Source organism: Bos mutus, chromosome 13 (assembly GCF_027580195.1).
Source record: "Bos mutus isolate GX-2022 chromosome 13, NWIPB_WYAK_1.1, whole genome shotgun sequence".
Classification (NCBI taxonomy): domain Eukaryota; kingdom Metazoa; phylum Chordata; class Mammalia; order Artiodactyla; family Bovidae; genus Bos; species Bos mutus.
Window position 1 is genome coordinate 43,403,833 of NC_091629.1, and position 19,249 is coordinate 43,423,081.

At 49.2% G+C, this 19,249-nt stretch overlaps 1 protein-coding gene across 1 annotated transcript in view; it reads left to right on the forward strand.

Moving 5' to 3' along the window:
* BMP7 (bone morphogenetic protein 7) overlaps positions 1 to 19,249 on the forward strand; it is an 86,669-nt gene that overhangs the window by 20,284 nt on the left and 47,136 nt on the right. The window contains exon 2 of the mRNA XM_005887973.3: positions 13,030 to 13,222. Coding sequence (XP_005888035.1) covers positions 13,030 to 13,222 — 193 coding nt within the window. The remainder of the gene's footprint in view (positions 1 to 13,029; positions 13,223 to 19,249) is intronic.

Sequence of the window (19,249 nt, forward strand, 5' to 3'; positions counted from 1 at the left end):
AAAGATGCCACCCACACCAACTTGTATTTATGGCTCTCTGGCTAGTCACATATTTGCCTTACCAGCTTCCCTAGTGGGTTGGAATGGCCATGAGATGCTGGTCTAACCAGTGAGATATAAGAGGAAATCTGCTGGGAGTAGAAAGGGGTGGGAGGTGGTTTTGAAAAATATTTTGCTTCCTGGTGAGTGACAGATAAACAAAGAGAACACTCTATCCTTTTCTTACCTTGAATGTGGTCCTGTGAAGATGGGATGTTTGGAGCCGTGGCAGCCATCTTGTGACCCTTAGGCAACAAGCCTAAGGACTAAATGTCAACATGCAGACAATGGCAGGGCAAAAAGATAGAAGAAACTTGAGTTCCTGAGGACTCAGTTGAGCTACTGCACCCAACTAAAGTTCCTGGTTAGGGACTCTTAGACAGCTTGAATTACATGTTCACTCATGAATCAGTCGGGTCTAGGAGGTAGACCATGCTACATAAATAAGGTTTCTGAGAGTTATCCTTTGTGGCTAGACTGAGGAGTTGGAGGCCTGTATACTATCCAATTATTGCTAAGTTAGTCATAATAATAGTAATAATCTTAGTAGCTAACATTTGTCAAGGGTGCTAAGCACCCGTTATCCTCTTGGCCTTTATTGCTTATTTAATTCCCATATGAGCCATTTCAGGTGGTCTCCCCTATGTTGGAGACTAGAAAACTGAGCACAGAGAAGCATCAGCTGGCCCAGAAAGTGTATTTGAATTTGGGAATCCAGTTACTTAATCTTGATCCCGAGCTGCACCTCAGGCTTCAAGGATGGGTTTAGAACAAGTGAATAAAGCTTTGCTGTCATAGGGTCATAGGTCAGGGCAGTAGATGCCACACAAGCTTTTCCCAATTGTTTACTTTAGGTAAAATCTTCCATTTCTTTGATTATTGATGCTTCTGAAACCAAGAAGTCTTAAAACTGATAAAGGTGGGGGCTTCCATGGTGGTCCAGTGGCTGAGACTCCATGCTTCCAGTGCAGGGTTAGGAACCTAGATTCAATCCCTGGTCAGGAAACTAGATTCCACATGCTGGAACTAAGAGTTCAAATGCCGTAACTAAAGATTCTAAGCTGCAACTGAGACCTGGCATAGCCAAATAAAAAAAAACAATAAAAATGTTAGTATCTTTTCCCCAAAGAGTTGGTATTAAATTAATCACACCTCCTAAAATAGGGGAACTATGGTGACAAATACTTCTTGAGTAGAACTGGAGATGGATATAGCCAGCTGATAGATATTATTAACAAAATTTTGTTGAAGTGTAACGTGTACAGAAGTGCACAAATCTAGAGGAGTTAGGAATTTTCACAAAGTGAGACACTTTCAGACACTCAGGTATCTGAGTACTAGTGCCCAGATGCAAGAAACAGAACGTGACTAGCTGCCAGGAGCCCTGTGGCACCCTCACTCACGGGCAGCTGGCTGTCCCATCCTCTAATGCCATAGACCAGTTTTGCCTGTTTTAAATCTTTATCCATTTGATTGCACAGTAGTCAATCAGTCTTGTCTGACTTTTTGTGATCCCATAGACTGTAGCCCGCCAGGCTCCCGTGTCCATGGGACTGGAGTGGGTTGCCATTCCCTTCTCCAGGCATCTTCCTGACCCAGGGATCGAACCCATATCTCCTGCATTGCAGGCAGATTCTTTACCCTCTGACCACCAGGGAAGCCCTTTCGTACTTCTTAAATCCTACTAATCATTTCCAATGAGTTGGAAAGATGACCCCTATTCAGACCTGATTCATGTAAACTGGACACTCACATTGGAAATCTGTTTGCAGTTACATTCACCAGAGGACTTACACTGTAATTTCAGAACCATTGTTTGGTTTGATCTCTGATTCTCCCTCCCTTACCAGAAATAGTTTCAAGGGACAGCAATGTAGTTTTCAGGATGTTTTGATAGTTCAGCTTGGGAAGGCAAGTTCAGTTTGTTAAAATGTGAGCATGAAATGAATGAGGGTCTTTTTTTTTTTTAAGATTTTTAAAAATGTGAACCATTTTTAAAGTCGTTATTGAATTTGTTACAATATCATTTCTGTTTTTTATGTTTTGGTTTTCTGGCCATGAGGCATGTGGGAGCTTAGCTCCCTAACCAGGGATTGAACCCATAATCCTTACACGGGAAGGCGAAGTCTTAACCACTGGATCACCAGGGAAGTCCTCTGAATGAGGGTTTTGGTTTGCTGGTTTCTGCCAGACTCCACCTGCCGGGCCCTGGACTGGCTTCTGCACGTCTCTTGATTATCCTATTTGCAGAAATGGAAGCTGATGCCTCTGTAATGAGAGTTTTGCTCCAAGTATGTGGGGTTTTAGAGAAGACTCTTATTTTGAAAGGGAGATGGGCGCTCAGCATGAAGGAAACGCGGAACAATCTCTTCCTTAGCTGCACCTGCGCTGCTCGGGCCTAATGAGTTTAGGTTGATGGAACCCAGACCTCAGGAAGGATTATAAATTCTCATTTGATTTGATTTGCCTCTAAAATACCTTAAACCAGCTGTGCCTGCCCAGCTGACCCAGGAGTCTCTGCCTGCTTTGGGGGAAGGTCTGGGCAGGCACCCTCCTGTCCTGGGGGGGGGTGCGGGCTCCCGTGGTGTCTCTCCCGCCCCAGCCACTCCTGGGGCCTGCTCTAGTCTGGCATGTGTCCCTGCCATGTCCCATGATTGCTGGCCTCTGTCTCCTCGAATTCTCACTACGGCCCCATAACTGGGGGCCTCTTTGTGTCCCCATCTTATCGAAGGGGAAGCTAAGCCTCACGAAGATGGGTTCGCAGGTCCCAAGTCACTGCTGGCAGAACCCAAGTCAACCCAAGCTGTCAGGCCCCATCTCAGCCCAAACTCTGCTGCTTCTCCAGCTGAGCAAGGCCGCGAGGGGCTTTTCTACCCAACTAAGGGAGCCCAGCTTCCCTGATGGCTTAGTGGTAAAGAGTCTGCCTGGCAGTGCAGGAGACGCAGGAGACACGGATTCGATCCCTGGGTCGGAAAGATACCCTGGAGAAGGAAACAGTAACCCACTCCACTATTCTTGTCTGGGAAATCGCATAGACAGAGGATTGGCAGCATGAGTGTCTCCTGAGAGCCTGTTAGAAATGCAGGTTCTTGGGCCCCACCCCAGATCTCCCATCTTAGAAAGACTGGGAGTCGGTCCAGTGGTCTGTGTTTTAACAAGCTCCCCGGCGATTCTGGAACACACTGAAGCTTGAGGATCCGTGGTCTGTTTTAATCCTATGCCAACCTAGTGAAGTCAGGGTTTGTCTCCTCATCCTCGCATTTGACAGACAAAGAGTAACTTGCCCAAGGGCCCCATGGGTGACGGAGCCTGAATTCAAACCCCATCCTGGCTCCATGTTCAAGCCTCATATGCCCTGTGCCCTCTCCCAGGTCTTACTCTAGAAATTAAAAGCTAGAAGACAGTTAACAAACAGGTCAACAGGCCAATCAATCACGAATGCAGAGCATGAATTCCTAGGAAGGAAATGAACAGGATGGGAGGGGAGGAGGTGTTCAGGGAGGGTAAATGGCCCACACAGTGGAGGGGAGGGGATCTTGGTGCCGTGCCCCTGCCCCCGCGCCCCTGAACTTGGTGGGTCTGATGATTATCCAGCCTGAAGTCACTCACCAAGGGACAAGCTCCCAGGTGGCCCTGTGACTGGGGCAGGCGTCATCGTGCCAGTTTTTATAGACAGAACTGAGAGCCTGGGACCCATCTGTGTGCACTCCAGGCCTCTCCCACAGCTCTGGAATTAAGTTCCCCTGTGCTGCTACTGCTGCTAAGTCACTTTAGTCATGTCTGACTCTGTGCGACCTCATAGATGGCAGCCCACCAGGCTCCCCTGTCCCTGGGATTCTCCAGGCAAGAACACTGGAGTGGGTTGCCATTTCCTTCTCCAATGCATGAAAATGAAGAGTGTGTCTATGGGATTCTCCAGGCAAGAATACTGGAGTGGGTTGCCATGCCCTTCTCCAGGGGATCTTCCTGACCCAGTAATGGAACCCTCATCTCTTGCATCTTCTGCATTGCAGGCGGATTCTTTACTGCTGAGCCACAGGGGAAGCCCAAGCTCTCCCTCAGTTCAGTTCAGTTCAGTTCAGTCGCTTAGTCCTGTCCGACCCTTTGCGACCCCATCCATGCAATTTCTCACCCTGGGAACTTTCTGAGGAGCAACCTCTGGTGTATCTCTGAGAACATGTATTTGACCCTTATTAGCGATAAGCTCTATATCATCATGTCACCATCAGAAGCCAGCCCACTGATGCTGCAGAGCCATGCTGTCCAATTGAAAGTTCCACCATGGTTGAATTTTTCTGTAAGTTCCACCATCATTGAGCTTTTCTGTATCTGCTGTCCAGTATGGGTGCCCCTGGGCACATGGGGCTGTTTCAATTTAAACCAATTACTCTGAAAGAAATATAAACACTGCCACACCAGCCACATTGCAAGTGCCCAGTATATACATGTAGTTGGTGGCTACCATACTGGACAGTGAAGGTGTAAAATTAAAGTTTCGGTTGAACCACATATAGGTCAAAATCGATAGAAAGTTCTCAACTCTTTATGGTATAACCTAATAGAAGTGAAGATTTCCCTGGTGGCTCAGAGGGTAAAGACTGCCTGCAGTGGGGGAGACCTGGGTTCAGTCCCTGGTTAGGAAGATCCCCTGGAGAAGGAAATGGCAACTCACTCCAGTATTCTTGCCTGGAGAATTCCATGGACAGAGGAGCCTGGCGGGCTACAGTCCATGGGGTTGCAAAGAGGTGGACACGACTGAGTGATTGACACATACATACACACAACAGAAGTGAAATGGGACTTCAGAACAATTAAGTCCATTCCTTTGTTACAGAGGGAAGAACTGAGGCCCACTGAGCCTGAGGTTCCACCTAGACAGATGAGAGCCCAGTTGGGACTGAAACCAAGATTTCATGAGGCTTATGTGTCTGTTAGATCCAGGATTCTCAACTCTATCTGGTTGACAGTCGGGGCTGGACCATCCCCTGTAGTTCAGAGGATGTTTAGCAATGTCCCTGGCCACTACCTGTCCCTGGCCACTACCTACCAGATGCCAGTAGCACACACTCCCTAAATTGTTACAGGGGATGAGTAGGGGGAAGAATGCAGGCATTCATTGCTCAATAGCCCTCAAGGAGGGTAAGGGCAGGACAAAATTGCCCCAGGCTGAGAATCTCTAGTTTAGTTGAAATAGTAACTAGTTTCCATTCTTTCCCTTCATTTTCATTAGCCAAGGATGGAGAGGGAGTGGGGACCTAGAGATCCCTGGGGGTGGGTTCCCCCCTGGGGAGATGGGGTACTCATGGGGGAAGGCTGTCTGCCTTAGTTTATGGTAGAAAAGTTGATAGAAGCTTATAGCCCTTTTTTTCTCTGCAGCTCTAGCAGCGTCTGGGGCTTTTTAGGCAAACAACTGGCTTCAGCCCTAGAGATAATTAAACCCATCTTTTCTCCTTCTCCCCACCCCATCCCCTAAACCCTTTGGTCCATTCAATTCACAATGATAACATTGTTCGAGCAACACTGCACACATGTTGACACCGGAGTGTTTAATCTTGCGGTACAGTAATTCCCTGCCCCACCCCCACCCCACATCTGTGCGGCTGCCACGCTTATGACAAAAAGCCTGGCCGCCAGTGGGCTCGCCTCCGCGCCCCCCGTCCTGGGATGCAGCCCCCGACATTTAACAAGGAGGCAGTGTCTCTGAAGACCCTCTCGGAGCGCCCGGCGCTGGGGCTCCAGGTGGTCCTATTGGCAGCCAAAGCATTTGGTGGAAAGTTCGAGAGTTGAAGAGGCGGTTCAGGGGAGACAATGCTGCTTGTGTGCCCTCTGCCAGGCGGGGCCCACCCCCTGATTTGGGGGGCTGGGGAAGGATGATGGGGAGACGAGGAAATGCTACCCTACCTTCAAGCTGTCAGCCTCCCTTGGGGTGACTCTGGCACGAGCGAAATTTACAAAGAGGGACCTGAGCAGGATGCAGTCTTCACTCTGAATTTAGCTTTTAAGGAGATCACTGTTGTGATCATGTCATGTGTGTTGAGAGCTTGAAGTATACTTTAGGGAGGTCTTTTTTCTTAATTTTAATTTTTTGGTCATACTGTGCAGCATGAAGGATCTCAGTTCCCCAACCAAAGATCGAACCTGCGCCCTCTGCAATGGAAGCATGGATTCTTAACCACTGGACTGCCAGGGGAGTCCTAGGGGTGTCTTTTTTTTTTTATCGTCTCCCCAGCTAAGAGGTTGGCAGTGGTTCCTGGCATGAGGGAAGAGAGTGTGGCTGAGTGGCGAAGTATTCAGACCAGCTGTGTGGCTATAGACAAGCAACTTTACCACTCTGAGCCTCAGTGACCTCATCTGTAAAATGGACACAATGCATGTGCTTACTTCTATAAGAATTTGAGGAAATGTGTATGTGTAACATGTGATGTTGCATTCAGGCCAGTGGGAGGGCTTTGAGACTGGTGACCATCTACCTCCCATCATTAAGATGGCTACTATCAGAACAGATCATTAGAAAATAAGTGTTGGTGAGAGAACGTGGAAAAATTAGGACACTTGCGTGCTGTTGGTGCCTGCGAGAGTGCTCAATCACTGAGTCGTGTCCTACTCTGCGACGTGTAGACTGTAGCCCACTAGGCTGCTCCATCCATGGGATTCCTCAGGCAAGAATACTGGAGTGGGTTGCCAATACCTCCTCTGGGGGGAATCTTCCTGACCCATGGATGGAACCGATGTCTCCTACATCTCCTGTGTTGCAGATGGATTCTTTACTGCTGAGCCACGGGGGAGCCCTGCATTTTTACCACAATTAAAAATAAAAATTAAAAAATGATGGCTCTTACCTAGGTTGGGGTTTGAGTGGGTGTCAGAGTTACAATCCAAGTGAGCTTTTATCAGTTTCTCTCCTCTAGCTCTCTCCTCTAGTCTCTCTCCTCTCTCTCAACAGGGCTCTCTCCCTCATATTGGGCAGTCAAGAAGTTCTTGTAGAATGAGTACACTGGGGGGTAAGGAGACATTGAAATATTTTTGTGGCAGGGTTTATCATTTTAGACTTTTACACGATATTGCTTTTCACTATGTTTAGGACCGTCTCCTCTCTTCTTCTGTAAGAGCAGCAGAGTGTATTAACGCTCATGTTATTAAGAGAGCATTTTCCTGTAATGTCGTTGCTATGCCTGTTCACTTCTCTAGAACTCCCGATTTATGGTATGCCTCTGGCGGCTTTTTCAAGCTCCTTAATCTTACCATGTAAATCTTGGAATGAATGAAGAGCCATCATCGAATTTCACATCCTTGAAGCTGCAGGGCCGTAGATCACTAGGTGACAGCAGCCTTGGTAACATCAGCTCCAGTGAATTCTGGCGTGTGCCAGAATCTTCCGAATGGATCATATCCCCCTAGGACAGGAAGGAGATGGGGTTGAAAGCTCCAGAGTGAAATCGGCTTGGCGGGTGGGGATACTGGGCCAGGGGATCCTCAGCAGTCAGGGGTCTTTGAAAACTCAGCTCTAGTTTCTGGTTATATTGTGGACTTTGGTTGGTTCTGCTGGTTCTCAGAGCCTCTTGAAAGGGATTCAAGGGTCTGCCCCTGGCCCGTAACTGGAGCTGTGTGGTCCAGACTGAGCTCCTGAGCGAGGAACAGACTTCTGATGCTGGACTTACAGTTTTTACTTGGAAAGTGTTCCTTTGCTTGTACAGTTCTGGGTCCCCTCTCATAGATTAGCAGCATCTTAGGCAACAGTGAAAGGATCGCACAGTCTGGAAAGTTAACTAAGCTTTTTCTAAAAACCATAAAGTTTTTGGAAGGAGCAGCTGGGCCATTAACATGATTACTACTGTTTATCAAGTTTTCCTAGCCCTGGCCAGGAGAGCTGCTCGAGGAGGGAGTGGAGGCAGCCTTGTATGGGCGGACCGTCCCCCCTCCCCGCTCCACGATGCAAATGTCTCTCGTGTGCAGCTGGCCACAGTCTTGCTCTTTTTGCCTTTTCTGCATGGCTGTCTTGACCATGACCATTGCCTGGTGTCTCTGAGCAGCTGATGACCAAATCCCGTGAATGGTCACCCTGCCCCTGTTATCTGAGTCTGGCCACAGGCTGGTTGTCTTATCTTGCCTGTCTCTAGTCTTGCTTCTTCCCCTGGACTGAGTTCTTCTCATAGCTGTGTTCTCCATTTCTCATACCGTAATGGTCCGAGTCCACTACATCTTTCTCTTGTGTGTGCCTTTCTCCCACAAAATGTGATCCATAAATGCAATTCAATAGTCCCCAGTTGAACTCTCAAAACTCCAGTCAACTTTCCCGCTTGGATTTCCTGCAGGTCACCTCGAGTTTAACCTGTCTGCCTCCACATGTGCTTTCTTCCTTCCCGCTTCATCTGTGGGGTTCTTCCTCCCGGTTACATCCACTGCTGGCATCACTGCACTCCAGGCAGTCCAGGCTAACATGCGGGGACCCTTCTCCATGCCCCTTTCTTCAAAATGCTTACCTTTGACCAATCTTTGATTTCTGTGCATTCCCAGCCCTGCTTCAAGGTGTTTACCCCATAGAACTGTGTTCACCAAAAAGCAAGAATGTCAATCATGGCCCCAGTTGTGATGGTCCCAAGGTGGAAACTACCCAGATGCCTATCGAAAAGTCAGCTGTGGCCTGTCCATTCAGTGACAGCCAGTACAGCAGCTGAATGAGTGACTTGCTGCTCCACGTAGCCACAAAGAGGGTGGGGGGCACACATGGTTGATTGAAGGACGTGGACTCTGGTGGGGAAACCCCAAGTGGGAAAAGTGAGTCTGTGTTGTCGGGTGTTTGCATGGCGGTCACCTTTGGAGACAAGTGAGGGTCTGGTATTAGGGAGGGGCCCTGCAGGGGTGTCTTTGGCGCTAGTCATGAATGTGCTGTGTTGTGCTCTGGGGGCGTTTGCGTTGAGAAAATTCAAAGAACTTCATGAACACTTAGGGTCTGTGTGCTTTACTGCATGTATGCTATTTTAAAAAATTGTTGACTAAGACTAGCCGAGAATTACACGAAGATTAATATATTGAATCCAGTAGACTAATGGAGCCCTACTAGGCATCAGGCTGTGCGGGACAGTGGAGGTTCAGGATCGAGACAGTCACTGCCCCTGGCCCCAGAGCTGGTCAGGGGGTCAGCTTGTACTTGTACATTATCCACGTCTGAAGAAAGCAGCTTTCACAGTGGATGGCCACCTGGACACCCCCACTGTTACCTGGACATGTTTCTTGCCCATCCATTTCCAGCTGTGTATATAATTGGTCAGGTTTTACAGGCAAGGAGATCCAACCAGTCCATTCTGAAGGAGATCAGCCCTGGGATTTCTTTGGAAGGAATGATGCTAAAGCTGAAACTCCAGTACTTTGGCCACCTCGTGTGAAGAGTTGACTCATTGGAAAAGATTCTGATGTTGGGAGGGATTGGGGGCAGGAGGAGAAGGGGACGACAGAGGATGAGATGGCTGGATGGCATCACTGACTCGATGGACATGAGTCTGAGTGAACTTCAGGAGTTGGTGATGGACAGGGAGGCCTGGCGTGCTGCGATTCATGGGGTCGCAAAGAGTCGGACACGACTGAGCGACTGATCTGATCTGATCTGCGGGTGGCTCAGATGGTAAAGAATCTGCCTGCAATGCAGGAGACCCTGGTTAGATCCCTGGGTCAGGAAGATCCTCTGGAGGAGAAAATGGCAACCCACTCCAGTATTCTTGCCTGGAGAATCCCATGGACAGAGGAGTCTGGAAGCTATAGCCCATGCGGTCGCGAAGAGTCGGACATGACTGAGTGGCTAACGCTATACTATATATAATTGGGCTCGGTTGTTTTGCTCAGAACTGCCTTGGTTGCAAAGGACAGCCACCTGACTCTAATTAATTTACCAGAGTCTTATTGGAAGGATCTCCATGGGACTCACAAATTAGAAGGACTGAAACCTTGAACTTCAGGAAGTGTGGGGACCACTAGGCCAGGGGATTGAACCTGGAAGGCATACCCCTCAATTCTGAGCTCTGTCCTCCCCATCCAGAATCTTCTTTCTCACAGATCAGCTTTCTCTGTGAGGCAGTGTCAATGAGTGTCTGCCCAGGACATTGCATCCTTAGGGTTCAAGGCAGAGAAAACAAACAGGACTCTTTCCCACCAGGTACCAGTAAATAAAAGAAATCCTGTGTTTGGCCCAGTGAAGGGCTCATTCTCTCCCATCCCCCAACTCTGGAGAAGGGGGTCATGGGACAAGATGGCGGCTCCCTTGGGACCATGTGGCTTGATTGGAAGAACCATGAAGAGGCTCTCCAAGAGAAAGAGATGGTATGGATGTGGCACCTTCCGGTGACATCACAGTGAGCTGTGTCCCGGCACGAAATGATCCTCTAGGGAGCAGGAGAAATACTGTATCTTCTATATTTTTTCTCACACGTATAAGGACGTCTACACATTCTATCCCTTCTTCAGCAGATCTTCCTGACCCAGGAATCAAACCGGGGTTTCCTGCATTGCAGGCGGATTCTTTACCTACTGAGCTATGAGGGAAGCCCCATAAGGATGTATAGTATCTGTTTATCTTTGTGTATTATTATGTATTGATGATGCGTGGTGTGCTTGGTCGCTCAGTTGTGTCTGACTCTTTGTGACCCCAGGGACTGTAGCCCGCCAGGCTCCTCTGTCCATGGGATTCTTCAGGCAAGAGTACTGGAGCGGGTTGCCATTTTCTCCTCCAGGGGATCTTCCCGACCCAGGGATCAAACCCAGGTCTATTCTATTCTGAATACTTCCACTTAGGTACCTGTAAATGTTGCTGCCCTCTGCAAGTCAGCAATGTGAACTGCATTTGTTTATCGTAATCCACGTGTGCAGAGGACACTAATTTAGCAAGGGGCACACTTGTATGTTTTGTGTGACTATAATGGGAGGATGCTGAGAGGAGGCACCCCAGATGCTGAGAGGAGGCACCCCAGATGCTGAGAGGTGGCACCCCAGGTACTAAGAGGAGGAACCCCAGGTGCTGAGAGGAGGCACCCCAGATGCTGAGAGGAGGAACCCCAGATGCTGAGAGGAGGAACCCCAGATGCTGAGAGGTGACACCCCAGATGCTGAGAGGAGGCACCCCAGATGCTGAGAGGTGGCACCCCAGGTGCTGAGAGGAGGAACCCCAGACGTGGAGAGGAGGCAAGACACTCCTGACTGATGCTTGGGGATCAGGTTTGACCTGAATGTGGGGCAGAGGTCTTGGCTGACGTGGCAGAAGGTCAAGAGAGGAGACACCCAGCTGAGGGGCCTCCTGTTGTTCTACCCTTTATTGACACCCTCCAGCTCAGAATTTCCCCTCCCAGGGCCAATTTTGGGGTAATTATTTCAGGCTTTTATCAAAGAAGGACAGTAGAATTAATTGGCTTTGGGGACCGTCATGAGGCTGGTTACTGTCAGGATGGTTTTTCCATAATCCACTTTCTTTGGACTTATCTTTCTCAGGGATTTGGATCCTTTTAATCCTTTGAAGGTGAAAGTTTTATGTTCATGGGTGTGAGCTCTCTCAGTCAGTGGTGTTTTGGAATACAAGGGGCTGTGGGAGGAAAAAAACTGGATTCCTAGGTTCTGGGTCTCCTTAGGTAGCTTTTCTTAATGAACTCAGGGACATATCAACTCTGGACATTTATTTTAACTCAAGTCTTGGGTCATCAACTACAGTGATTTAACAACAGAGTGTAAAGACACAATTTTCTCCCTCAAAGTTTCTCCCTCCCTAATAGTTTAGTGGTGACTGTTAAACTGTCTTGATCCCTGAGGTTGAAATTGTGTAGATTTCACACTGTGGAGTGGTTTCTATATAAAATGGAAAGCTTGAGAAGGTAAGATTTGGGATTTGGTTTGAACTTTGAATTAGTCACTGCTCTTCTTTTAAGAAATGACTATTCTGACTTTGATACATCACCAGATTCTCTGGGTTTCAGGAAGAACAGAATAATGTCATGGTTCATGCCTCTCATTGTCTTAAAATAATTAATGAAAGAAATTCACTTAGAAAGTCATCCCAAGGATCCTAAAGAAGTTTAGTTGGACAATTTATTCAAAAGAAGTCTTATAACCCTGATATCTTAACTGTCTTAGCAGTTAAAATACGTTTTATTTTGCACATAAAAAAAGTTGTATATACACCTGCTGCAGCAAACCGTATTTGTGATTATATGTCTAAGTTTTCTTTCTTCATTGCCTGTGATTTAAGTGATTGTACCTGTGTTAATATCATGCTTATTCAAACATTTCTTTTCCATTTGATCTATTGTAATTTTTTTCAAATAATGCTATCGTAGCTGAACTATGTAAATACTTGCATGCACAGTTTATTTCTCTTATGTGATTGTTTCTCTTGAGAGGCTCTGTAACTATGACAAATGCAGTTATTTTCCATTTGGCTGGCTCTGCCCTAAACGCCACCTCCTGTGATCTTCCCTATGAGAAAAGGCCAGTGTTAACCCTGGAGGAAGGGGCACACACACTGGTCAAGTAACTTGGCTAAGACCTCAACTGGCACAACTTACTTAGTCTCAGGCCGCCTGGCTCCTGGGAGTATAAAGGTTAAGAGTGTGGGTTTCAGAGTTCAGCCACTCACCTAACTTGTGATCTTGGGCAAGTTACCTGGCCTCCTTGAGCCTCAGTTTCCTCATCTGTAAAATGGGGCTAGATCCTGCCTCCATGTTCTATCACGTGATGGCCAAGAGTGCTCAGTGTGAGACCCACCACAGAGCACACAATGGGCAAACATACATTTTTGTACTTCTGGGTTCCTTAGCTGTCTTCATTTGTAAACTGGGGGTCCACACCCCCACTCTCGGCTTGGCCTGGCCCGGAACAGGCAGTCATCACCAGGGGTTGCCAGTTATGGGCAGGTCTCTAGCAAGCATAGGCATGATGCTTGGACTCTGAGCTGGAGAGTGAAACCCAGTCACTAATGAGCTCTTGGTACCCATGTGTGTTTCCTTCCCTTCCCAGTGGAACATGACAAAGAGTTCTTCCACCCGCGCTACCACCACCGGGAGTTCCGGTTTGATCTCTCCAAGATCCCAGAAGGGGAGGCCGTGACTGCAGCTGAGTTCCGCATTTACAAGGACTACATCCGGGAACACTTCCACAATGAGACATTCCGGATCAGTGTCTACCAGGTGTTGCAAGAGCACCTGGGCAGGTGGGTACCATCCTGGGGCCTGGGCGGGGTCCTGAGCTCCTCCTGAGAGGAGGCAGCGGCAGAGGATGAGGCACGGTCTGTCGTGGCTACTTCCCATGTTATTGTTATTCAGTCACTCAGTCGTGTCTGACTCTTTGCGACTCCGTGGCCTGCAGCACGTCAGGCTTCTCTGTCCTTTACTATCTCTTGGAGATTGCTCAGACTCATATCCGTTGAGTCCGTGATGCCATCCAACCATCTTGTCCTTTCTTGCCCCCTTCTCCTCCTGCCCTTGATCTTTCCCACCATCAAGGTCTTTTCTAATGCTTCAACTCTTCACATCAGGTGGCCAAAGTATTAGAGCTTCAGCATCAGTTCTTCCAAGGGATATTCAGGATTGATTTCCTTTTGGATTGACTGAGGGAGCACCAACCACATGCCAGGCTGTTTATCTTTTTTAGAGAAAGTGTATGGTGTAGGTTGGGCATCCCTGGTGGCTCAGTGGTAAAGAATCCACCTGCCAATGCAGGAGATGTGGGTTCAGTCCCTGGATCAGGAAGATCCCCTGGAGAAGGAAATGGCAACCCACTCCCATGTTCTTTCCTGGGAAATCCCATGGACAGAGGAGTCTGGTGGGCTAGAGTCCATGGGATTACAAAGAATCAGACACAACTTAGTGTCTAAACAACAACAATGGTGTATGTCACCATTTCTTAAAACTATCACCATCAGCAGGTTGGGTTAGGAATAGGGACAGCCAGGGGAGCCTGCGGTTGTGTGGCCCCCTATGGATATTTATGGGTCATCTGTCTGGGTCAGTGTGTCTTTAGGGGGATGAAGAAGAGGAAGAAGCATTTTTGACAGTCTGCCTATCTCCCACGCATCACTGAAACCCAACACGTGATGTAAGGCCACCAATGAAAGTGGCTGTTTGTAATGAAATGTTTAGGGGATAAAAATCCACAAATGAAAAATAAACAGGCAGAGAACTCTTAGCCTTCCAAGAATCTTGAGGTCAGGAACCGGAAGCTTCTGTTGAAAGACTTTAATTTCTTGAGACCTTTTAGTTTTGTTTCAAAGTCCTCCAAGGGGTGAGAAGGTTAAGAGAATGAGCTGGAACATTTCCCTAACAGGGACATTCTGAAGTCCGGAGGTGGACGTGACCTAGGTCGTGCTACCCAGTGGCTGAGTGTTCGGACATCTTGGGATGTCAGACCTTCCCCTCCCTACCACTCATCGTAATTAATGGAAGGAAGACAGTGTGGGTGCCTCCTTTCTGCTGGACTGTCCTGGCCTCTTCAGTGGGAAAGGGAACCTGTTAGCACATTTGGCTTGGCAAGCCCTGTCACTTGGGGGGTCATCTTAAATACTAGAAAACCAAGTTTTTCTTGAGTGTTTCCAGTGTTTTGCCTTAGTTAACTGTCTCTGCCCACAGTTTCTTGAGTTCTTTCAAATCAGCAAGTATATTTGTGCATTTAAATATTTTTACAAATGGTGTCTCATCATGCAGTGTCTCCTGCACCTACATCTGTTGCTAAACCTTGATGATCTTGACAGTGAACCTTGTCGATCCTTTCACATCGCTACCCGGGGGTATCCTTGTTCTTCTCATCACCATGCATCTCCCATCGTGCGGGCTGTGCTGGAGGGTATTTAGCCAATTGTCTGTGTGCACACGCTGAGCTCTCAATTTTATGAATTATAAACAGCATGGGCTGTGTGGCCAACACTTGTCTATCAGTCAGATACAGTTCTAGAAACAGAATTGTGGGGTCGAGGGCCCACACGTCAGTAACTCTGATAGATTTGGCTGAACTGTTCTCTTTGGAGGTTCTGTCAGTTTATACTCCCACCAGCCACATAGAGGAAGCCTGTGGCCCTTATGGGCTCCCGAACATGGTCTTATCAAACCGTTCTGATCTTTGTTACTCTGTCTGATGGGTGACAAATGGCAGCTCAGTGTGGACTATATCTACATTTTAGGGTCCCCACTTGTCTGCACTTTCCTATACTGTCCCCCTGCTGGAGAGGACGACAGACCCTTCCGGCGGGGAGAGACTGTGTGTGTGGTTCTGGGCAGGCAGCGACAGCCTTGTCATTCACCTCGAAATCTTGCTGAAGGCCCTCAGAAGCCCCAGTTAACCCTGGCAGGCTGGACCCTGGCTCCCAGACCCAATTACAACAAGAAGCATTGAGTTCTTTCCCCAAGGGTGACATATGTCTGCTCTATGCTCTCACAAAGCTCCTGGGGCTCTTGAACAAGAGCATATGTTTGACTGTTTTTTTTAGTGAAGGCTGATGTACTGGGGGCCAGGCAGGTACCCAGAGGCTATTGGTTAATGGCACTTAATCAGTCCACTTGTACAAACTTCGAGCCCAGCTCACGCTCTGGGCTTTCTGGCAGGCTCCCCAAACCTGCCTCAGAAACCTCCATCAAGAGGTTTAACCTCAGGAATGTGGCTGCCCCAACTGGGTTTGGCTGAGCAGGACTGAGATGGTTGATTGGTGTCGCCTGGGTGGCTCTTCCTCCAAGATCTCCAGGCAGGAATGTGCTCCCCCTCCCTGGCCGGGTCGTTGGGGTCAGCTGGGATGCTGCTGATGTGGGTGGAGCTTGTTTCAGGACTGGAGCGTCCTCAGGCACTGCCCCTGATGTGAGGAGCACCCCAACTAGCACCCCAAGCACCTGCGGGGCTTTCTCCCTCCCGTCCATGTGCTGGGAAGAGCAGCAGAGACTCAGTGATGGCAAGAGGGGGCTGGTGGGCACGAGCTTCCCCCACAGGACACAGAGGCCACTGCATTTGGAGAGATCCATGGGAGTCCAGCCATTCACTTATTCAACCACCTCTGTTAAACCACTGGGATAAACCAGCCCAGCTCATGGGGGCAGGGACCTTGTCTCAAAGCTGGGCAATTTTTTATTTTCAATTTTTTTTTTTTTTTGATGTGGGTGATTTTTTTTTTAAGTCTTTATTGAACTTGTTACAATATTGCTTCTGTTTTATGCTTTGTTTTGTTTTGGCTATGAGTCATGTGGGATCTTAACTCCCAGAGCAGGGACTGAACTGTCACCCTCTGCGTTGGAAGGCGAAGTCTTAGCCACTGGACCACGAGGGAAGTTCCCATCGGGCATTTTTAAATGCCCTCCCAAAGCGCCACACATGGGGTGGCTGGGAACAATAGAAATGTGCTCTCTCACAGAGCTGGGGGCCGGAAGTCTGAAATCCGGGTGGCAGCAGGGCTGTGCTCCCTCTAACATCTGCAGGAACGGATCCTTCCTTTCTCTTCCAGCTTCTGGAAGAGGCTGGCCCTTGACTGCATCCCTGGCTCTCAGCCGCGCTGCTCTGGTCTCTGCCTCTGTTGTCACACGGCTCTGCGTGCTCTCTGCATGCCTCTCCTCCTCTGATAAAGAGACCAGTCATCTTGGCTTAGGGGCTGCCCTGCTCCAGCACGACTTCATTACTTACCTAATTACATTTGTAAAGACCCTAATTCCAAAGAAGGTCCCAATCAGAGGTCCCCAGCGGTAGGACTGGAGTGTATGTTTGTAGGAGATGCAGTTCCATCCATAACAGGGTGAAGAAGATGGGCAATCAACAACTTAGCAAATAAGTAGACCCACTGGCCTGATAAGGCGATTGGTGTTCCTAGACGGCTTGTTGAGCTGGGGATGTTTGAATGACTAGAAGGATCTGAAATGGGGTGAGGAGACAGTGTCTCAGTGTCTGTAGGGGCCACTGTCTTGAGGTAGAGACAAGCAAGCGTGGGTTGTTGGAAGGACACGAGGGAGGCAGTGATGCTGGGGTGGGGCGGGCCGCCAGGTCCTCGCTTAGATGAAACACCAGCCTCTGGCTTCTGTGGTGGTTGCCGGCAGCTCCTCGTCTTTCTGCCTGTGTCAACCTGCTGTCTTCGTGGGCACCTGGTTCCGTCGTAGTTTGAAGTGGCCACCTCCTCACCCCTGCCTGAGATCCGTGGGGTGAATCCAGAGGCCCAGGAAAGAGAGAAGGCCTGAGTCACTGTGGTTGGAAGAGGAATGGGCAGGACAGCTGTCAGTGGCTCTGTGGCCAGCGTGGCAGGTCGTCTTGGGGGTGCTCAGCCCAGCTCTGCGTTCCTGCCTCGGGGCCTCTGGGCTTTGCTGGGAGACCGAGTTCCCCATCAGCAGGCATTTGAGCACCTGCTGTGTGTTGGGTAGTGGTGGATGTGACCGGACCCCAGTCCCTGCCCCTCGAGGAGGTGACATTCAGACAGAGGAGGCGACATAGGATGATACGGCAGGTGCAAAGCATAATGTAGAGCAGGGAGTGGACAGAGGCAGCCAGTGGGCAGGAGGGGCTGCTTGCCTTAGACTTCCAAACTTCTTATCCATAGTACTTGAAAGAAAGAAGCAAGGCCCTCATTCTCTAAAAGTTAAAAGGTTAAACAATTTTTTCAAAAAATTATTCTTTTTTTCTGGGTGGGTTTTGTTTTTGAATCCAGAATCAAAACGATCCTATGACATAAATTCCTCAGCTAGGACAGTCCAGCTCTTTAAAGTGTAGATTTGGGGACTTCCCTGGCAGTCCAGTGGTTAAGACTGTGCTTCCACACCCACTGTGCAGCGTGGGTTCCAGCCCTGATTGGGGAACTAAGATCCTGCATGCTGCAAGGCATGGCCAAACAAAGAAAAAAAACAACCAGAGTATAGATTCAAATCCCGACACTCTGTACCAGTGTGGCCTTGGGAAGTAGTAACCCCTCAGAGGCTCAGCCTCCTCCTCTGTACAGTGGGGATAATAACTGAACCTACCTCCCAGGCTTGTGGTGAGGATAAAGGGAGTTGACAAATTTACTTTGAACATAGTAAGTGCTCAGTGAAGGTTTAGCAGATATTAGAAGCATCACCATGACTGTCAGCGTCGTCACCATCCTCACCACCATCACCACTACCATCCTCACCTTCATCGCTGGGAATGCAGAGACCTGCTTCGGAAAATGAAGGACTCTGGGTTTTGGGGGTGGGACTGCCTTTACCATCTATGCTAAATCCCTTAATTCTGCAGTATCTGATGGGGATGTAGGCCTGAGCTTGCTTGGAGGTGGAGCCCTAGTTTGCATTTCCCCAACCTGGGTCATGCATCCTCTTCAAGCTGAAGGCCTTTGGCTGATCTGACCCTGAGAGAAGCCCTGTTCCCACCCCCACCGCCTCACCGTGTAGCTGTCTGCTCCCTCTGCTAAGGGAGTCGTGGCCTCCCCGACACCGACCGCCCAGCTGTGTGGAGCTTGGAGCTGGGACATCTGGCGAGGCTCTGCCTGAGCTCCAGGAAAGCCCTCGGGGTGCTGGGGATTAGCCGGCTTTGGGTCGGCCTCAGCGTCTCTCCCCCTGTGGCAGCCACTTTCCACAGAGTCCTCTTGATCTCTTGGAATCCAGATTAAATTCCGATAATGAGCCGAGCTGGAGGCCTTCCATGGCCCTCGGGCTCAGCTTGCAGCTGGAGAAGCGTGTTGGGGCCGCCCTTGGCCTGCTGTGGGGGAAGTGGGGGCTGAGAAGCAGGTCTGGGGAAGGTGGCCTTGGCTTCAGTGGCCTTGCTGGGGAAGAGGTGTGGCGGGAGGTGCTAAGGGATTAGAGTCTTGCCCTCCTTTTCTGAACGCTGGACCAGGGGCTGGGCAGTGGGGCTCGGCTTTCAGGAGCTGGTGCCACTTCTGTCCCTTTTGGCTCTAGCTTTGGTTCCAACTCAGGGTGAAGGTGTTGGTCCCAAAAGCTCATGGGTTTCATTTGTGGAACTTGGACATTTTCCAGCCTCCCCCTTTTCCTCCCCTCTCCTTGTGGGTCCACGCTTTGTCCCTGCAGATCTGCCCCACCTGTAGGAGATGCAGCTGGTCAGTGAGACACCCTGGTGGCAGCCGGCCAGCAGAACCCCCTCGTGGGGACTCCGTCACTGCCAAAGTCAAGATGAAGCTGGCAGCAGGATAAAAAATGTCCCTCTGTGTGTCTCAGGGACTTTGGCTGCCGGGAGGGTGACCTCAGAGGGACACGGTGAAAATGCAGGTTCCAAGTCAGATGGCTGGAGTGCA